At 45.3% G+C, this 18,341-nt stretch overlaps 2 protein-coding genes across 3 annotated transcripts; one reads left to right on the top strand and one right to left on the bottom strand.

Moving 5' to 3' along the window:
- Window positions 1-544: 544 nt before the first annotated feature.
- ROMO1 (reactive oxygen species modulator 1) lies at window positions 545-2,144 on the bottom strand. Its single transcript, XM_024743236.1, has 3 exons — window positions 2,051-2,144; window positions 1,733-1,863; window positions 545-738 (listed from the first exon to the last, which is right to left on the bottom strand). Exons 2-3 carry the CDS (start codon window positions 1,861-1,863, stop codon window positions 630-632), a joined length of 240 nt encoding a protein of 79 aa, XP_024599004.1. The 5' UTR covers window positions 2,051-2,144; the 3' UTR covers window positions 545-629.
- Window positions 2,084-17,907, top strand: NFS1 (NFS1 cysteine desulfurase). 2 transcript variants are annotated; one of them, XM_024743234.1, is made up of 13 exons: window positions 2,087-2,308; window positions 2,925-3,034; window positions 3,750-3,866; window positions 4,843-4,926; window positions 7,982-8,134; window positions 10,291-10,384; window positions 11,073-11,207; window positions 13,731-13,888; window positions 14,296-14,401; window positions 14,481-14,562; window positions 15,192-15,275; window positions 15,690-15,779; window positions 17,162-17,907. In XM_024743234.1, the coding sequence occupies exons 1-13, from the start codon at window positions 2,209-2,211 to the stop codon at window positions 17,223-17,225; spliced, it is 1,377 nt and encodes a 458-aa protein (XP_024599002.1). In that variant the 5' UTR covers window positions 2,087-2,208; the 3' UTR covers window positions 17,226-17,907. The 2 variants fall into 2 exon arrangements, with proteins under 2 accessions (XP_024599003.1, XP_024599002.1); XM_024743235.1 differs by lacking the exon at window positions 3,750-3,866 and having other exon boundaries at window positions 2,084-2,308.
- The last annotated feature ends 434 nt before the right edge of the window (window positions 17,908-18,341 follow it).

The following is an 18,341-nucleotide window of genomic DNA, read 5'->3' as shown; positions in this document are numbered from 1 at the left end:
GTGGGGGCGAGGGGGTCAGTTGGTAAAGTTTACATCTTCACTGGTGGCTGGTTAGAAAATTTTCTGGGATTCATGAAGCTGAGAGGTTAGTTGGTTTGAATTTGTTCTTTTTCTGATCAAGTCATATCTGAAGGACAATTTTTGGGTGAACAATGTAATAGCTAACCTTGTGACCTTGAGGAAAATCTAGACTTAACATTTTAAAGGTGAAAAACTAATAGCATCAACCTTAAAGGGTTGAATAATAAGGATTTACTAGAATCTGTGAAAAGTCCCAGGTATGCAGAATCATTCTAAACTATTTTTAAAAAGTTGGGTCTTCGTTGTGGCATGTGGGATCTAGTTCCCTGAGCAGGGATCAAACCTGGGTCCCCTGCATTGGGAGCACCTAGTCTTAGCCACTGGACCACCAGGGAAGTTCCCCCAACTTTGGATTAACAGAAAGGTCTTGTGAAACAAGACACCAAACCTCACTAGCTCACCTGCAAAGATCTCTAACCAAGCTGGGTAACAGGCTGAGAGAAAAAATGCTTCTAACAGAAACTCGGAATACTCAGACTTGTTTTATTATAGTACATGGGCTGGGAACGATGGGAGGGGGTGGATGTTGTGGGCAACCACTGCCCTGATTAGCACCGGATGCCCATCCCAATGGCCATGAATGTGCCAAAGGTGCCGCCACTCTGCATCATGGTTTTCCCGATGCCGCCCATCAGCTCCCGACCCCGCATTCCGATCCTGAGAGGAGGAAACCAAGATGGGGCCAATTGGGAACAAAAATGCAGGGAGGAACATTAACTGCCCTTTTCCAATTTGTGTTTATAATAGGCACTGCTGAAGTCTGGCAGGATATTATCTCTTCCCATATGGGTTGTGTAATGCCAAGGAAAAGGGTCCATTAGGGTCTCTAGGTGGATTCTGATGAATGTGTCAACTGACTTCTGTTTGTGGGAGGCAACAGAAGCAGTATAAAGTACATGGACAGGGAAACCATTTTTTTGTGCTGGTTTACGATCCAATAAAACATCTGTCTTTTAGACGGTTTCCTAGTGTTAAAACAATGATAGGGATGTCAGACCTGGGTTCAAGAACTAAGAATGCAGTTTACAGGCTGTGTCAAGTGTAAAATGAGGAGGACAGCATTCACAGCCCTGTTGTGATAACAGGGCATGTAGCACCGTGACTGACAGTAAGTGCTCAGTAAATGATAATTTACAATCTGGAAAAATGGGAATAGTCTCTTTTGTGTGTGAAAATGACAGGGTGTAGAGTTTATCTGCTTAATTTCTACATCCTGTTCCCAGTAAATTTAATCGTTTGTTTCGCTATGCGCAATTGGAAATAAATATAACAGCAGGAAGACGGTAAGAATAGCCTTTTATTGAGCACTTAACACGTGCCAGATTGTGTGCTAAGTGTGGTCTGATTTGAGCCTTATAACTACATGATGTAGAGGTTACTGACCTCATTTTACACTTGAAACCCAGGCTCCAACTTGCCTAAGGTTACAAAATGAGTAAGGGGCCGTTGAGTGGTTTGAGTCAGAGCTCATATTCTCAACCATTTAGGCTTCCAACCTGTCCTCCCAGACTGAAGGTGGTTAGGAAATCAGTCTTGCTCGTTAGAGGGCAGCGAGGGAATTGGAAAGAAGTAGGCTCTATTCCAGCGGCAGGCCGAGTGGGGCGGGAAAGTCCGGTAGTCCCGCCCAGAGATCACGGCCCATGCCCCTCACCTGAGACAGGAAAAGGTGCCGAAGAGCGCCCCGGCTGCCATGCCCACGGCGCAACCCATCACAAAGCCCATCTTCACGCGATCGAAGCAGCTTGGCTGTGACTGTCCATAGGGGCCCACGGCCACCGGCATCTGCGGGGTTCGAAGGCTTGGGGAGTGAGGGCCTACCCGCCAGCCCGAGTCGGGCAGGGGGCGTAGGAGGTGGGGCAGGGAGCGGGCCGGGGGATTCGGGGAAATCCGGGAAGGAAAAGAAGGGTGTAGCCCGGCTCCATCACCCTCTGAGCGTTCGAGTCCCCGCGCCACGGTGCCCCCACCTTACCTTGCTCGCGGCCTTGGTCGCTCAGCTCTACGTCTCACACGGAACGCGAGGCGGAGCGCACTCGCGGCCAGAGGAACCGCTTCCGGGGCGCGGAGTAGTACTTCCGGGGGCCTGTAGCTGGGGACTGCAGCCGCTTCGGGCGCAGGGCTGCCACCGAGATGATGCTACTGAGAACCTCTTGGAGGCTGGTGGCCGCGGCCGCCCCCGCCGCTCTGTGGCCGAGGGCGAAGGCACCCACTCGGGGGCTGCGCCTGCGCGGTACGCTCCGGGGCGCGCTCGCTGCCACTTCCCCGGAGGCGAGGATCTCTCCCCTGGGCGCGGAGACGCACCTGCATATTCAGGAGCCTCCCTCTTCTGCCCGCTACCCAGACCCTCTGACCCTTCCTCTTGGCTGCACCCCTCAAACTTTCTCATGCCGGCCCTCCGAACGGTTGACTTCGCCGCGCGCCCCCCTCCCGCACTTCAGATCCTTCCCTGCAGGCCCTCAGAGCCCTTGATGCTCGGCCTTCGGACCTCTCCTGGCCAAATTTTAGAGATGCCAGTCGTCCAGCCAGTAACCTTTGAAGGAGATCTTACATACCGTCTCCACATTCCTTCTCAGTGGCTTTGCCCTTTCAGAGGTCTCCTCACTCCCAACTATGCAATTTGAATGTTGTCTCAGCACCCCGCTCCAAGAACCCTGTCTCTCTCCCTTACCTCTTTTTACAGTTGGCTCAAGTTTTCTGATGTTTTGTTTCCTTTTCCACTGAGATTCGACCTCAGCACCCCTTAAATTTATCTCACCTCCATCCAGCTTTTACCTTCTGCTGTCTTGGATGCCCTGTGTGCAGAGTTGCATCCTCTCACGTGGCCACTCCGTTCTATTTTTTGTCAGTTGTAGACCATGCTCCCCAGTCTGCTGTTCCCTCAGATGCAGCCACTGCTCCGGAGGCGGAATCAGTGCTGCGACCTCTGTATATGGATGTGCAAGCTACAACTCCTCTGGTAAGGATTGAGGGGCAGCTTTCCCCAAGCTGTTTTTAGGAATTATATTGTAGAAGTGGCAATGCACAGAAATGGCTGAATCCCTGTAGAAGTAAGAGCCATTGAGAACTGTGTGTTGGGAAAAGCAATGAGCCAGGAGTCAGGAGGCTTAAGCTGTAATCCTGTAGAAATGGCTTTACTACTTACTAGCTGTTGGTCTTGGACACATCACTCAGTGCAGGCACTCTGGTAGTAGTTAAAAGCATAGGCTCTGGAATTAGCCGGATTGCTACTTACTACGTGAATTTGGGCAAGAATTAAATAGGTTAAAAGACATAAAGTAGCCCTTAGAACAGCGCCTGGCGCATGATAAACACTTGAATATTAATGCACGTTTTCATCAACATGTGGACTCTGTCATGTCCTGGGCTCTCATAGATCACATTTCTTGGCAGGAGTGGAAACACCTGCAGACACGGCTATCAGGACAGGGCAATGTTTGTAGATTATCTGAGCAGATGGTAGAATAATCTGATTTAAGATGGGTTGGTAGGGGAGTATATTAGGCTAAAATTTGGTTAGTACCTGAGGGGATGGAAGAATGTTTGAGGCCTAATCTAGGCAGGGTCTGAAGGGTTGGGAGTGTGCTGAGGCAGGTTGGGCAGGTCTCAGGGGATGGAGTGGGGCCCGAGTAAACTATGGGCTCAAGGAGACTGATCTATTCTGTTATGCTCAGGACCCTCGGGTGCTTGATGCCATGCTCCCTTACCTAGTCAACTACTATGGGAACCCACATTCCCGGACACATGCTTATGGCTGGGAGAGTGAGGCAGCCATGGAACGTGCTCGCCAGGTTAGTACAGAGGACTCCAGGAGGTTCTGATGTCAGAGGGTCAGTGGGAGGCATTTCTTTTTTTGTAGCTGTGGGTGGAGGTGGAAATGGCTTGGGGCTCTCTCAGGAAGAGATTCAAAGAACAGGCCTTTGGAGTCCCTCTGAAGGCATTTGATTAGTTCCCACATTTCCTAGCTAAGTGACCTTTGGCAAGTTATCTGATTTCTCGAAGCCTCAGTTTCCTCACACTGAAAATGGAGATTGGGAAGGGCCTGGGTTCGATCCCTGGTTGGGGAACTAAGATCTTGCGATCCGCCCAACATGGCCAAAAAAAGAAAGAAAGAAAGAAAAAGAAAATAGAAATTGTAGTAGTTCCTACTTCTTGAGGTTATTGGGTGGATTAAATCAGACAGTTCTGGTGACGTGTTTATATATTTATTTATTTTTGGCTGTGTTGGGTCTTCGTTTCTGTGCGCGGGCTTTCTCCAGTTGCAGCAAGCGGGGTCCACTCTTCATCGCGGTGCGTGGGCCTCTCACTGTCGCAGCCTCTCTTGTTGCAGAGCACAGGCTCCAGACGCGCAGGGTCAGTAGTTGTGGCTCACGGGCCTAGTTGCTCTGCGGCATGTGGGATCTTCCCAGACCAGGGCTCGAACCCGTGTCCCCTGCATTGGCAGGCAGATTCTCAACCACTGCGCCACCAGGGAAGCCCTGGTGATGTGTTTATTAACATGATGCGTATACATACTAAGAGCTCAATAAGTGCTTTTTCAAAAACACCAAAGTTATTATTTTGTATTGGGCTGGAAAAGAGCCTGGGATCTGGGATGTAGCTGAATACATCCCCTTGTCTGATTCTAGTGGGTACAGAGCTGCTTCTTGAGCAGTTGATAGAATGCAGTGGAGCTCTTCTTGCTCCAGACCGTTGTCTTAGTTGTCTCTGCAGCTGCATTCCTGCCTAGGGAACTGATGCTACTTATTTTTGTTTCTTGGCTTGCAGCAAGTAGCATCTCTGATTGGGGCTGATCCTCGTGAGATTATCTTCACTAGTGGCGCTACTGAATCCAACAACATAGCAATTAAGGTAAGAGAAGGGAACCAAAGGGCATATCTGGGCTTTCCTGACCTGGGAGGTGGTGTCCTGCCATCATTTAGGCTCATATATATTTCCCAGCTACCCACTTTCACCCTATTGTGAAGAAAATACACATACTCTTTCTGATTTGTTGCTTCCTTCAGCCCTTTGCAGTCTACTCTATCTTAAGTCTTTGCTCCTGTTGAACTGAGTTCAGTGAGGTAGTTGGATAGGAAAGGAGGTGGCTCTTGGACCATCAACCATGTGGTGTTTTGGATGGCAGCTACTTCAAAGAGTAAATAATGGTGACTCAAGCCTTTTCCCCATCCTTTTGATCTAGTCACAGTGAAGTCCAGAATACACTTGTAATTGGATATATTTCTCTGCTTCTTGTTACCAGCTTCACACATATCTGTGATTTCAGGGCTGCCTTCCTCTCAGCCTTCCCTTTCTTTCTGATTAGATCTGTCTGCAGCAAGTTCCTCCTGTTTTCTTTAGATGTCCCCATTTTGTACTGGTTGCTGTGGTGCCGTCTGCAGACATTCACTTGATCATCCATTCTGAGATTAGTCACTCTATCCTTAGGACCTACCAATCTTCGGTGCTAACAAAAGTAAAATTCCAGTCTCAGTAGTCATGTCGGTGTTTCACAGAACATAAACACGTCTGACTGGATCTGGTTGCCAGGGTCACTTGTGTAAATACCAAGGCTCTGATAAATTGTGGGCTGCTGTAGGTTCAACTCTGGCTCTACCCCCTCTCACCACTGTCTCTCACCTGTGTTGCAAGTATGGCTTTTCTGACCTTGGACTGAGTAAAGGAGGCCTAGACATAGGCCAGGTTCCAGAGTCATCAGTACTCTGCCTGATCCCTTTAGAAGGAAGGTATCCTTCCTTGGGACTGCAGAGGCCACAGAGCCAGGGGTGTGGTCTCTCCAAAGATGAGAATGGTTTCTGGAATGGGGAGCATTTTCAGAACTTAGAAAATGTTTGCTTTGAAGGTTTCTGCAGATTCCCAAACCTAGAGGCCAAGGATTGCTAGAGTAGTTGCGACAGCTTTCCTCTGGTCTCCTGGAAGGGTAGAGTAAATATCTGTCTGCTGTTAGAGGATTTGGGTAAGTGAGATAGGAGGTGGGGAGGGAACTTCTAATGTTTTCATTTTTATGTTCCTTGTCCTCAAGAACATACAGTTTTTATGTAGTTATAGTTTTGGCCTAATTAGTTTCATATTCTGCTTTTAAAATAGTATTCTTATAAGCTCTGGGAGGGACTGGGTTGCACATTTTATTTATTTTAATTTTTTTAAAGGAATTCATGCATATGTGGTGAGATTTTTTTTTTTAACCCTATGGAAAGGTTTAAAATAAAGTGTAGGTCTTCCACTTCTTCCTCCCCTATTCTGACCTCAAGTCTGTTTAGTATTGTTCCAGAAAACAAATTATACATACATATGAATTTGCTTTTAATATTTTCACATATTGTAGCATGCTACATTTATTCTTCTGTAACCATTAATAACATATCCTATGTTTTTCCATTTCAAACTCGATAGTTTTTAATATAACTAACTATATTCTTTTTCATGGAGTTGTGTTATTGCAGTTTACTGTTCCTTTCTTTGTTGTTGGTGTTTAATCTATTTTTTTAAGGATTGTAAATATAACTAAAGCATATTTTGTCTCTAAAGCTTCATCTATCCTTTGAAATATTTCCCTAAGGCAGGGGTCCCCAACCCCCGGGGCCATGGACCGCTACCGGTCTATGAACCAGGCTGCACAGCAGGGGGTGAGCGGCAGACGGGCGAGCGAGTGAAGCTTCATCTGCCGCTCCCCATCGCTCTCATTACTGCCTGAACCCTGCCCCTCCCCCAACACCCATGGAAGAACTGTCTTCCATGAAACCGGTCCCTGGGCCAAAAAGGGTGGGGACCGCTGCCCTAAGGTAAATTCCCAAAAGAGGAATCACAGTAAAGAGTGTGAATTCAGCTTTTAAGACATCTTTGTAAATGATTTCTGAAGAGATTATAGTGTAAATAATGCTATCAGCAAGGAATGCGTCTATGAGTTTCACTTCTGCACTGCCAGCTTTGGGTATCACCATATTTGCATGTTTTGTATTTAAATAGAAATAAAAGAGACAGACTTTTCCTGGTATGCAAGGATAGCAATGTTCCCCATTTTCCACCTATGGTACAATAAAAAATATATTTGGTCTTTGTCCTGTGTTCCTGGCACAGGGCTTCTAAAACCTTGCAGTTTCCTGAATGCTAGGAATGTGTTTTGTTATTCATTACAAGCCCCTTTGCCATACCTGAGTTTCTGGTGATGAAGTGATTCATGGTGGGCCCTTAGATAGTTTCAAGGGACATGCTGGCCACTCCAGAAGGACCAAGAATGTGATTAGAGAGTTGTAACTTTCATCTGGGGAAGAGAGGGGGGCTGGAGATTGAGTCCAGTCATATGGCCAATGATTTAATCAGTTGTGCCTGTGTTATGAAACCCCCATAAAAACTCTGGAAAACAAAACTCAGAGGAGCTTCCAGGTTGGCAAACTCATGGTTGTACTGGAAGGTGGCATTCTTAGATTTACGGAGAGAGGGCATGGAAACTCTGTGCCCCTCCCTGCCCCAGAACTTACCCTGTGCATCTCTTCCATTTGGCTGTTCCTGGGTTGTATCCTTTGTGATAAAGCTATGATAGTAATATAGTGTTTTCATTGAGTTCTGTGAATCATAGAGAATTATTGAACCTTAGGGGACTGTGGGAAGCCCTGTATTTGTAGCCAGCTGGGGAAGTATGGGTGGGTGACTTGTGACACCTAGGCCTTACGGCTGGCATCTGAAGTGGAGGCAGTCTTGCGGGACTGAGGCCCTTAACCTGTGGGATTTGCGCTAATTTGGGATAGTTAGTGTCAGAATTAAATTGAATTATAGGACATGCAATTGGTGTCAGATAATTGATGTTGGAGCATGCTGCCTTTGTCCACTTACTCCCTACAACTAGGATGGAAGTCACTGCTGTCTCTCTGAGTATATTCTTCTTCCTTTCACCACTGCCAATTTCTAGGGGGTGGCCAGGTTCTACAGATCACGGAAAAAGCACTTGATCACCACGCAGACAGAACACAAATGTGTCTTGGACTCCTGCCGTTCACTGGAAGCTGAGGGCTTTCAGGTCACCTACCTCCCAGTGAAGAAGAGTGGGATCATCGACCTGAAGGTAAGAGGGACAAAATAGGAGGAGCCTGGCTTCAGCCTATAAATCTATCTCTTCAGCCTCAGCTGGAGCTTGAAGGACTAGATCTAATGGTGACGGAGGGGTTTAGAGAAATAGGCCTTGCAGTGTGACTCAGAGTATGTTCCCCTTGAGTGTGTAGCGTCCTCCTTTTCTGTGGAAGATTTGTTTCTCAGCTTTGTTGGTGCTTCCTGGTCTGTGTGACAGCCACCGCGGGAAAGCTCTGCCCTCCTTCTCCCTGCACTGATGTTTCTCATCCTTCAAAAGAGTAGGTGTAGTTTTTGTGAATAATATTTCCCTTTTTGGCCAATATCTTTATATGTCAATTTTGGGTCCATGTATCTTCTCCACCAAATTTTGGATATCAGCATCCCTAGACATCTCTAGACAAATCCATCCCTGGACAGATCCCTGTGATGTGCAAATAGAGATAATTTTACTATTTTCTTTGCAACCTGGAGGGCTTTTATTTCTTTTTTTTGCCCAGTTGAATAAAAGTGGTGAGAGCAGATACCCTTGTTTTCTTCCTGATCTTAGATGAAAGCTTCACCATTAAGCAGGATGTTAGTCCCTGCCTTCAAGGAGCTTATATTCTAGTGAAGGGGACAGTTAACATGTAAACAAACACATAAATGAAATAATTATGAATTGGGATATATGCAATAAAGGAAGTAAACAAGAAACTAAGAGAAACATAACATTGAGAACCTACATTAGACCAGTGTCAGGGAAAGCATAATAGATGTTGGGAGGTTGATTACTAATTTCTTTAAGATAAATATTTTAGTCAAATGTGGTCCCTACCTCAGTGTTGAAAATAGTAGCCTTGCTTTTTACTACTTACTTTGTTCTTTGCTGCTTTTTACTCTGACAACCTTATGTAGGAAAGGCTCCCCCTCTTTTTTTTATTAAACTTTTAAATAATTATAGATTCTCATGTAGTTGTCAGAAGTAATACAGAGAGATCTCATGTACCCTCTATCAGTTTCCCTTAATGATAACATCTTACAGAAGTATAGTATAATATTACAACCAGGATATTGATGTTGATAGAATCTATCCATCTTGCTCTGATTTCCCCAGTTTTACTTGTACGCACTTGTGTGTGTGTTTAGCTCTATGCAGTTTCATCACATGTGTAGTTTCATTGTAACTATCACTACAATGACGCTTCATGGTCTCTTTTTTTTAAGATTGATTAATTATTTTAATTTTGGCTGCGTCGGGCCTTAGTTGTGACACGCAGGATCTTTCGTTGCGGCGCGCAGGCTGTTCATTGTGGTGCGCGGGCTTCTCTCTAGTTGCGGCCTGCGGGTTTTCTCTTCTCTAGTTGTGGCATGCAGGCTCCAGGGCGCGCGAGCTCGGTAGTTGTGGTGCATGGGCTTAGTTGCCCCATGGCATGTGGGATCTTAGTTCCCTGACCACGGATCAAACCCAGGTCAGATCCGCCTGCATTGTAAGGCGGATTCTTTACCACTGGACCACCAGGGAAGTCCCATGGTCTTATTTTAAAACCACTAATTTGATCTCCATTTCTTTAATTTTGTCTTTTCACTAATGTTACGTAAATGGAATAATATAGTACGTAACCTTTTGGGATTGGCTCTTTTAATTTAGCATAAGTCTTTGGCGAGCCATTTAAGTTGTTGCATGTCTCAGTAGTCTGTACCTTTTTATTGCTGAATAGTGTTCCATGTAATGGAAGTACACAGTTTCTTTAACCATTTACCTGTTGAAGGACATCTGGGTTGTTTCTAGGTTTGGGCTATTATGAATAAAGCTACCATGAACATTTATGTATCGGTTTTTTGGTGTGAATTTAAGTTTACATTTCCCTGAGGTAATGCCCAAGAGTGCAATTACTGGGTCATATGGTAATTTCATGTTTAGTTTTATAAGAAACAAAAACTACCAAACTGTTTTTCAGTGTGGTTGTACCATTTTAGGTTCCCACCAGTAGTATATGAGTGATCCAGTTTCTTTGCCTCCTCGCCAGCATTTTGTGTTGTCACTATTTTAATTTTACCCACTCCGGTAGGTGTGTAGTGAAAGGCCCCTTTTCAAGACTAAGCTTGCATACATTCTGAGTTAGGGAGGACTTTGTTGGTACTATATAGTTTCCTTACTCCTGATGTTCTTAGGAACTAGAGGCTGCCATCCAGCCGGATACCAGTCTGGTCTCAGTCATGACTGTGAACAATGAGATTGGAGTGAAGCAGCCCATTGCAGAAATAGGTGAGTATCATGGGTGGACCCTGACGCTTGCCCACCACTGAGATCCATCTGAGGAGCAGGACTGGACTAGGAGCTGTAACACTTTATAGAATGAGGTAAGGAGGCTGAGAGAGAGAGAGCTTCAGTTCCTTGTTCAAGGACAGATTGTAAATAGCACAGCTAGTATTTGAATCCAGGTGTAGTACCCTGTATGTTGTTTTCATTTTATTGCACTTGGTGCAGAAAACAAAACAAAAAACCTCCACCTTTTTTCTCTTCCTCTTTTACCTTTTTTGTTTTAGAACATCTCTTTTACTATGCTCATAGAGCCAGAGGCACTCGCCCTGTAACCTCTTAGGTACATTAGCAAATAGATCTGTTAATCTTTGCTTCTTTTAAATCAAAAGGATCTAAAAGTTAATCTGATATATTGAAAGGCCAGTGTTAATGAGGTAGGAAGAGTCTTATGAATCAGAATATCGGGGGTGTTTTGATTGGGTGTTTTGCACTTGCTCTTGTTTATTCTAGTCAAGGACACTAGAGCTGAGAATGAGAGACAGAGACAGAAAGAGAGAGAAGTGATTTACTATGTGGCTAGTGGCCAACGCCATGTATAATTTTGCCTTAGATCTCATGGTACATTGTGGGACCACCGCCAGGTTACTTCCTAACATTGTGCTCTGGTTCTTCCCCTTTGTTGTTTTCTCAGGGCACATTTGCAGTTCCAGAAAGGTGTATTTCCATACTGATGCAGCCCAGGCTGTTGGAAAAATCCCACTCGACGTCAACGACATGAAAATTGATCTCATGAGCATCAGTGGTCACAAAATCTATGGTCCGAAAGGTACTAGCCCCTCCTAGAGTTCCTCCTCTCTGGACCTCCCGGCAAACTCTTTGACAGGTGTTCCTGGGACTCACTGGGGACTCTCACTGCTCTCAGAGGAAATTGTATATTCAGAGTGCCCTGCAGAATGCAAGTGTCATTTAGCAATAGCTAGGAACATGTGCTTATTGGTAGCTTCTAGCAGTTACTATATAGCAGGCCATTCTTCACTGGTCTCTTTAGAAAATACTTTCATGTAGATGTTAATTTGGTTGAGGAACAAAGGTTTTGTCATATCAAATGAGCTGGATAAGTCCAGTTATCTTGTCTACCCCACTGTGATTTGCAGATCAATATTCTTTGAGTTCTTCATTCCCTCGTGTCTTGCTTTAGCCTTAGGGGAAGATTGTATGGGCTTTTATGTTTCTTGGTGTTTGTTCCTAGTTTTAGTAGTCTTTGCTCCTATTAATCTCTCAAGGATACTTGTCTGTTTCCTATGGTCCTATTGGCCTAGGAATGTTTTCTAGGTGGAATTCTGCCTCTGCACCCCAATCTTTGGGAAGAGACTATTGTCCTCTATTTTATGGAGGTACCCATCCAAAATGAACAACTCCTCCTCTGTCTCTTGGGTGAGGGCCTGTGGTGGTTGGTTATGCCAGTACACTTGCTGTGTCTGCGGGGTGTGTCATCTGGATGTACACCTTGTGGAAAAAGGTGTGATAACTCCTGGAAGTATATGAGAGACTTCTTCTAAAGGCTCCCAGAGGTTGTAAAGCGTGTTTTTGTAAGCCCAACAGGTGTTCTATCTTTAACTAAAATTGGCTTATTGGCTTTTTTTGTACATAAATCTGTTTTGATAAAATTAACTCATATTGAGCAGAAGCTCTGATCAGCCCGTAAACATGTACAGGTATCCCTCACTATCCAAACTCTTGCTTGCTGAACTCAGGATCTAAATAGATTTAGATAACATTGTATCCTTCACTATCCAGATGTAGTATCTGAGCACTGACTCTCTGAACCTGGGAACTGCAGAGATTCAGACAGTGTAGGATACTTGAATTTGATTTTATTTTAATGGGGAAATGAAATATTTCTTAATAAATGCAGTTTGGCACATAAATTATTTTAAAACTAGGGTCCTTCATAATAAATTTGGGAACCATTGCCTTACTTGCTATGGTACCTGTAGTCTCTGCCTCAATAAGTCAGTAGTTGTTCTGTGAGGGAGAAGGTGACCTTCAGCAAGTGCTCACTCTATTCAAAACCCTTGGCTACTTAGTGAATATCTTTGTACATTCATGCTCATATTTTGGTATGAAATTCCTATAAACAGATTTGCTGAGTCACAAGTTGTATACGTTTTTAAGTTTTGATAGACCCTAGGAGATTATGCTAATTTTTACTTCCATTCTGACTTCTCCCCTTTTTTTCCCCTCAAGGTTTTAATTTTTTTCTAAATTAAAAATTTTTATTCTATTTAGACAAGGTAATATGGTTCAAAATTCAAAAGCTGCAAAAAAGTACACTGTGGAAAGTCTCTCACCTCTGTCTCTAAGCCATGCAGTTCCCCCTAGGGAGACAGTTTCTTGAGTATTTTTCTAGACCTATTTTATGCATTTATAATCACATATATGGGACTTCCCTGGTGGCACAGTGTTTAGGAATCTGCCTGCCAGTGTAGGGGACACGGGTTTGAGCCCTGGTCTGGGAAGATCCCACATGCCGTGGAGCAACTAAGCCCGTGCACTGAAACTACTGAACCTGCGCTCTAGAGCCCACGAGCCACAGCTGCTGAGCCCGCGTGCCACAACTATTGAAGCCCGCGCCACCTAGAGCCCGTGCTCCACAACAACAGTAGCCACCGCAATGAGAAGCCCGCACACCACAACGAAGAGTAGGCCCCGCCCACTGCAACTAGAGAAAGCCCATGCACGGCAACCAAGACCCAACGTGGCCAAAAATAAATAAATAAATACATTTATAATCACATATATACTTCCCCCCTTCCCCTTTTTACTCAAACAGTAGCATACTACACTCATTGCATCTTCACCTAACAATGCATCTTTAATTTTTTTAAACTAAAGTACAGACATTATTCACATTTCACCAGTGTTCTAACAATGTATCTTGGAGATTTTATAGTGGTAGTACAGGAGCTTCCTCATTCTTTTATACACCTCCTTTGAATTTCAGGCATGGATGTACCATAATTTATTTGCCCATTTTCCTGATTATGGACATCTAAGTTGTTTCCAATTTTTTGCTATTATGAATAATGCTGCATTGCATGATGTCATTTTATACATGCATAGGGAGCTACTTTAAACCATTTTGGCTGTCACTCTTTCTGGTATAAAATAATTTTGATAAATATTATGCTTTTGCTGCTGTTTCTTCTTTTCCCCCAATCTTTTTTTTTTGAAAAATGTCAAGCTTACAGAAAAGTTGAAAGAATATTTTGACCCCTTTGAAAAGTGATATTTTGTTTCATCTGCATTTTCCTTTTTCTCTTTTTTTGTAATAAACTTTGTTTCCCAGGGGTTGGTGCCATCTACATTCGCCGCCGGCCCCGTGTGCGTGTGGAGGCCCTGCAGAGTGGAGGGGGGCAGGAGCGGGGCATGCGGTCTGGGACAGTCCCAACACCCTTGGTGGTGGGGCTGGGGGCTGCGTGTGAGGTGGCACAGCAAGAGATGGAGGTATGCGGAGAGCAGTTCCCTCCCACAGATTCTTCCCCTGTGCTGGGTCTCCTGTGTTGAGGCTTCTGGGCATGACTGGGTCAGATCTTTGCCAGAAGAGGAGGTTTAAGAAAACCATCTTTGTCCCAGTGCTGCTGGCATCTTATTGAGGGAGGTGTTATGGGCTCCAACATCCAGGCCCTTCAGTAGTTATCAGCTCATTTATTCTGGGTTATTGAAACCATCTGTCCAGTTATTGAGCATCTCTGTGCTCAGTGCTGGGGATACAGTGGTCTCCATGAGCAACACAGGGCAATAGGTGGGTCAGATGCACAGTCACTTCTGGGCACCGGGCAGGGCTCCTCGTCCTGTGTGTTTCTGAGCTGTTAATGGTCACTATGCTTAGTCCTCCCTTGCCTGCTCCTCAGTATGACCACAAGCGGATCTCCAAGTTAGCAGAACGACTGACACGGAAGATAATGAAGAGCCTTCCAGACGTGGTGATGAATGGGGACCCTGAGCACCATTACCCAGGTACAGACGTGCCCATTCTGTCCCCATCTGGAAGAGCTGGAGACTCTGAGCCTTCTCTCATAGTAATTCACTCTTCCAGGCTGTATCAACCTCTCCTTTGCATATGTGGAAGGGGAGAGTCTGCTGATGGCACTCAAGGATGTTGCCTTATCCTCGGGAAGGTGAGTTGGATTGGATAGACAGGGACTGTGGCAGGACCAGTTAGTCTGGCTTTAAGTGTTAGGTTAATAAGCTTCCCATTGTGGAGATGACAGGCACAAGAGCTCTTAGTTGAGAGTAAAAGTCATTTTGTAAGCACCTAATTTTAGCTGGCTGGGCACAGGCTAAAGTTTGCGACCCTAGGAGGGCCTCCTGTGGTAGAGTTTTGTGCCTTTTGTGGTCCCAGGAGATGCATGTATAGTGTTATTCTGGTAGTTCTCTTACAGGCCTCCAGAGTTCAAGGATGCTTCAGAGGCCACCAAGGGTTTAGCTGCTGTCCAGGCCTGTACAGATAATGCATTTGGTTGTAGGGGAGTGAGCACCTGGTGCTCTGCTGCCTCTTGGTGTCACACCTAGCTCACGTGGTATCATGCTCTGTCATGCTCTGGCAGTGTCCTTCTCAAGGAGGTTATCCTCCACAGGGGCCAGAGCAGCTAGCAGCGTCTGGCCCTTTCGCTGTGTCAGATTAGAATGTCTCTTTTGTCTCCATGGTATGACTCCAGGGGTCTGGGGGTGGGAGCAAGACTGGAGGTTTGTGGCCAAAAGCAGATTTATTGCTGAACTGAGCAAGGCTCTGTGTCTTTCTCCTCAGTGCCTGCACCTCTGCATCCCTGGAGCCCTCTTACGTCCTTCGAGCAATTGGCACTGATGAGGATTTAGCTCACTCTTCTATCAGGTCAGTCATTTGAGCTGCAGCATTTATGGAAGGCATCCTCTTTTGTATTATTCTTCTCCTGTTAGAGTCTTCCTCAATTTAGTTAAACTTATCCCTTCTTCATTCTTCATGAAAGTTTCTCGAGCAGTGTTTCGCAGACCTCATTGACTGTCACCTGGGAAGTCTGTGAAAGATGAAGAGGTCTGAGTGCCACACTAGAGATTCTGATTCATTAGGTTTGGAGAAGGAGTAGGAAACTTCTAGAGTGATTCTCAGGTGGCGCACAGACCATGTTCGGAGAAACTCTGCCCTCTAGGGGAAGGACCATGTTCTCTCCATGTCTTTTGTGGAGTAGATCCTCATTGAGTATTTGCTGAATGAATTTACCCTGGTGCCACAGGTCTGATGCAGAGCTCCTCTCTGTGTCTTTTTCAGGTTTGGAATCGGCCGTTTCACTACAGAGGAGGAAGTAGACTACACAGTGGAGAAGTGCATTTACCATGTGAAGCGTCTTCGAGAAATGAGGTATGCACTATTGTACCAGAGACCCTTTGGAAGAAATTGCTGTGCTGGCTCCTCTCTTATCCTTAGGCTGTGTATTCACACTGCCAGAAATTAAAGTTTGAGAATCCTTGAATTTTAGGATTTAGAGATACCACAAAGCGGGAAAGTGGATCCTCTTGGCTACTTGTTTTCAGAGTATGAAAAGGTGTCTTTAAAAACTAAAGAACTGGGGCTTCCCTGGTGGCGCAGTGGTTGGGAGTCCGCCTGCCGATGCAGGGGACACGGGTTCATGCCCTGGTCTGGGAGGATCCCACATGCCACGGAGCGGCTGGGCCCGTGAGCCATGTCCGCTAAGCCTTCGCGTCCGGAGCCTGGGCTCCGCAACGGGAGAGGCCACAACAGTGAGAGGCCCGCGTACAGCAAAACAAAACAAAACAAAACAAACAAACAAAAAAAAAACTAAAGAACTGGACTTCCCTGGTGGCGCAGTGGTTAAGAATCCACCTGCCAATGCAGGGGACACGGGTTTGGGCCCTGGTCCGGGAATATCCCACATGCCGCGGAGCAACTAAGCCCATGCGCCACAACTACTGAGCCTGCGCTCTAGAGCCCGCGAGCCACAACTACTGAAGCCTGAGCACCTAGAGCCTGTACTCTGCAACAAAAGAAGCCACCGCAGTGAGAAGCCCGCGCACCACAACAGAGCCCCACTCGCCACAACTAGAGAAAGCCCGCACACAGCAACGAAGACCCAACACAGCCAAAAATAAAAATAAATTTAAAAATTTTAAAATAAATAAATAAAATAAAATAACTCCACAACTAGAGAAAGCCCTCGCACAGAAACGAAGACCCAACACAGCCAAAAATAAATAAATAAATAAATAAATAAATTTTAAAATAAATAAATAAATACTCCTGTTCTCTGTTCAAAGAAAAAAAGACTCTGCACTTCCACTGCAGGGGGCACGGGTTCAATCCCTGGTCAGGGAACTAAGATCCTACAAGCCATGCAGCCAAATAAATAAAATTTAATTAAATAATGAAAAACATCTGAATTTATTCAGTTCTTTAGGGTTTTTTTTGTTGTTTTTTTTTGGCCGCGTGGGGTCTTCTTTGCTGCATGTTGGCTTTCTATAGCAGCGGCGAGCAGGGGCTTCTCTTGTTGCGGAGCACAGGCTGTAGGTGCACGGGCTTCAGTAGTTGTGGCACGCGGGCTTCAGTAGTTCTTGCTTACATATAGCTGAGAAAGACTTGATAACCTCTTGTGTTGGGGTCTATCAGGGCAAGGAGGTAGAGAAGAGACAAGAGCAGATGGAGGCAAGTCAAGGCTTACAGCCTAGTAGCCAGTGCTGGCTGCTTCCTAAGCCTTCACTCATCCAAATACCTCTTCTCTTTGGCAGCCCTCTCTGGGAGATGGTGCAGGATGGCATTGACCTCAAGAGCATCAAGTGGACCCAACACTAGAAGAGTGGGCCTCTGACTTTGTGCTGGCCTGGCGTCTCCTGCCTCATCAACCCACGCACAGCCAGGTACCTTGTTACCCCCAGTGGCTGCTCCATGTTCACACCAGAATTGGTATAGCCCGGTTGACTTCAGCATTGGCCTGCTTCTAAGACAGAAACATGAGAAAACTATCTTTCTCCAGCCTCAGCTCCTTTGGTGGGGAACACTATCCATTTCTCTCCAGGAGTCCTTCTGTGGTCTTGTAGTGAGTGGACGTTCTCATCCTGAAACAGGAGGGACATTTGCTATGAATGATATTGCTACTGCTTGGGGAGCCCATACCCTTGGTGGGGGAGCCCGAGGAACCAGAAGAAGGCTCTTTGTTCAGGGACCCTGATGCTCTACTTGGACATTTGAGTTGTTGCTTACTGCTGCTCAGAGAGATTGACTCCTTCAGAATCAAGCATAATCATCTACGATTTCATCTTTTTTGTGGCTCCAAAGGCTACCTTTTCATGTTGACTATAGACTGAACAGCAAGTTTCTTAGAAGGCTTGTCTCCTTTGTGTTCTTGTCCTTCTTTTCTTTTGACCTAATGGAGCCAGAAATATGTGTATGACTCTACCTATTATTGTACTAATTTATGTTCCTTTTTAAAAAATTGTTAATTTGCAAATTAGAGAAATAAAATCACCTTCCTCTATTTATTCTGTGACTTTATGAGAGGCTCAGGGAGAATTCCAATCTGTACTTGGGAATTGTGGAGTAAGACTACCACTCCACTTGATTTCCATAGCTGAGTCTGCTTGCCTATCTCTTCCGTCAACAATTTGCATGCCTCTCAGGTGCCTGACATTATTCTGGATATTGGGGATAAACTGGTTAACAGGATCAAAAAGGACCCTCGTTGAGCTTTCATTCTAGTAGACAGAAAGTAAGAATTCAACAAAAAGGCTATTATAGATTGTGATGAGTGCTATGGCAGAAATAGAGTGGTAAGGGGAAGTAATGGAGAAAACCTACCATGCTGGGTGTACTAGGAAAGATTTTTTGAGCAGGTGTTAAGCAAAAAACATGATTTCTAGCCATCGAAAGAGCTAGGGATGAGTGAGGAATAAGAAGGAACAGCAAGAGCAA

The sequence above is a fragment of the Neophocaena asiaeorientalis genome, unplaced genomic scaffold, assembly GCF_003031525.2.
Source record: "Neophocaena asiaeorientalis asiaeorientalis breed wild unplaced genomic scaffold, Neophocaena_asiaeorientalis_V1.1 scaffold82, whole genome shotgun sequence".
Lineage (NCBI taxonomy): Eukaryota > Metazoa > Chordata > Mammalia > Artiodactyla > Phocoenidae > Neophocaena > Neophocaena asiaeorientalis.
Note: the sequence above shows the minus strand (reverse complement) of the source record. Positions and strands in the feature narration are given on the sequence as shown.

Bases quoted from the DNA above. Each gene is read 5' to 3' on its own strand.
- NFS1 (XM_024743234.1), top strand. From the start codon at position 2,209: ATGATGCTACTGAGAACCTCTTGGAGGCTGGTGGCCGCGGCCGCCCCC. The intron at 3,035-3,749 runs GTAAGGATTGAG...TGTTATGCTCAG, and splicing joins TGCAAGCTACAACTCCTCTG to GACCCTCGGGTGCTTGATGC. The intron at 15,780-17,161 runs GTATGCACTATT...TCTCTTTGGCAG, and splicing joins AAGCGTCTTCGAGAAATGAG to CCCTCTCTGGGAGATGGTGC.
- ROMO1 (XM_024743236.1), bottom strand. From the start codon at position 1,863: ATGCCGGTGGCCGTGGGCCCCTATGGACAGTCACAGCCAAGCTGCTTC. The intron at 739-1,732 runs GTGAGGGGCATG...TCCTCCTCTCAG, and splicing joins GGCACCTTTTCCTGTCTCAG to GATCGGAATGCGGGGTCGGG.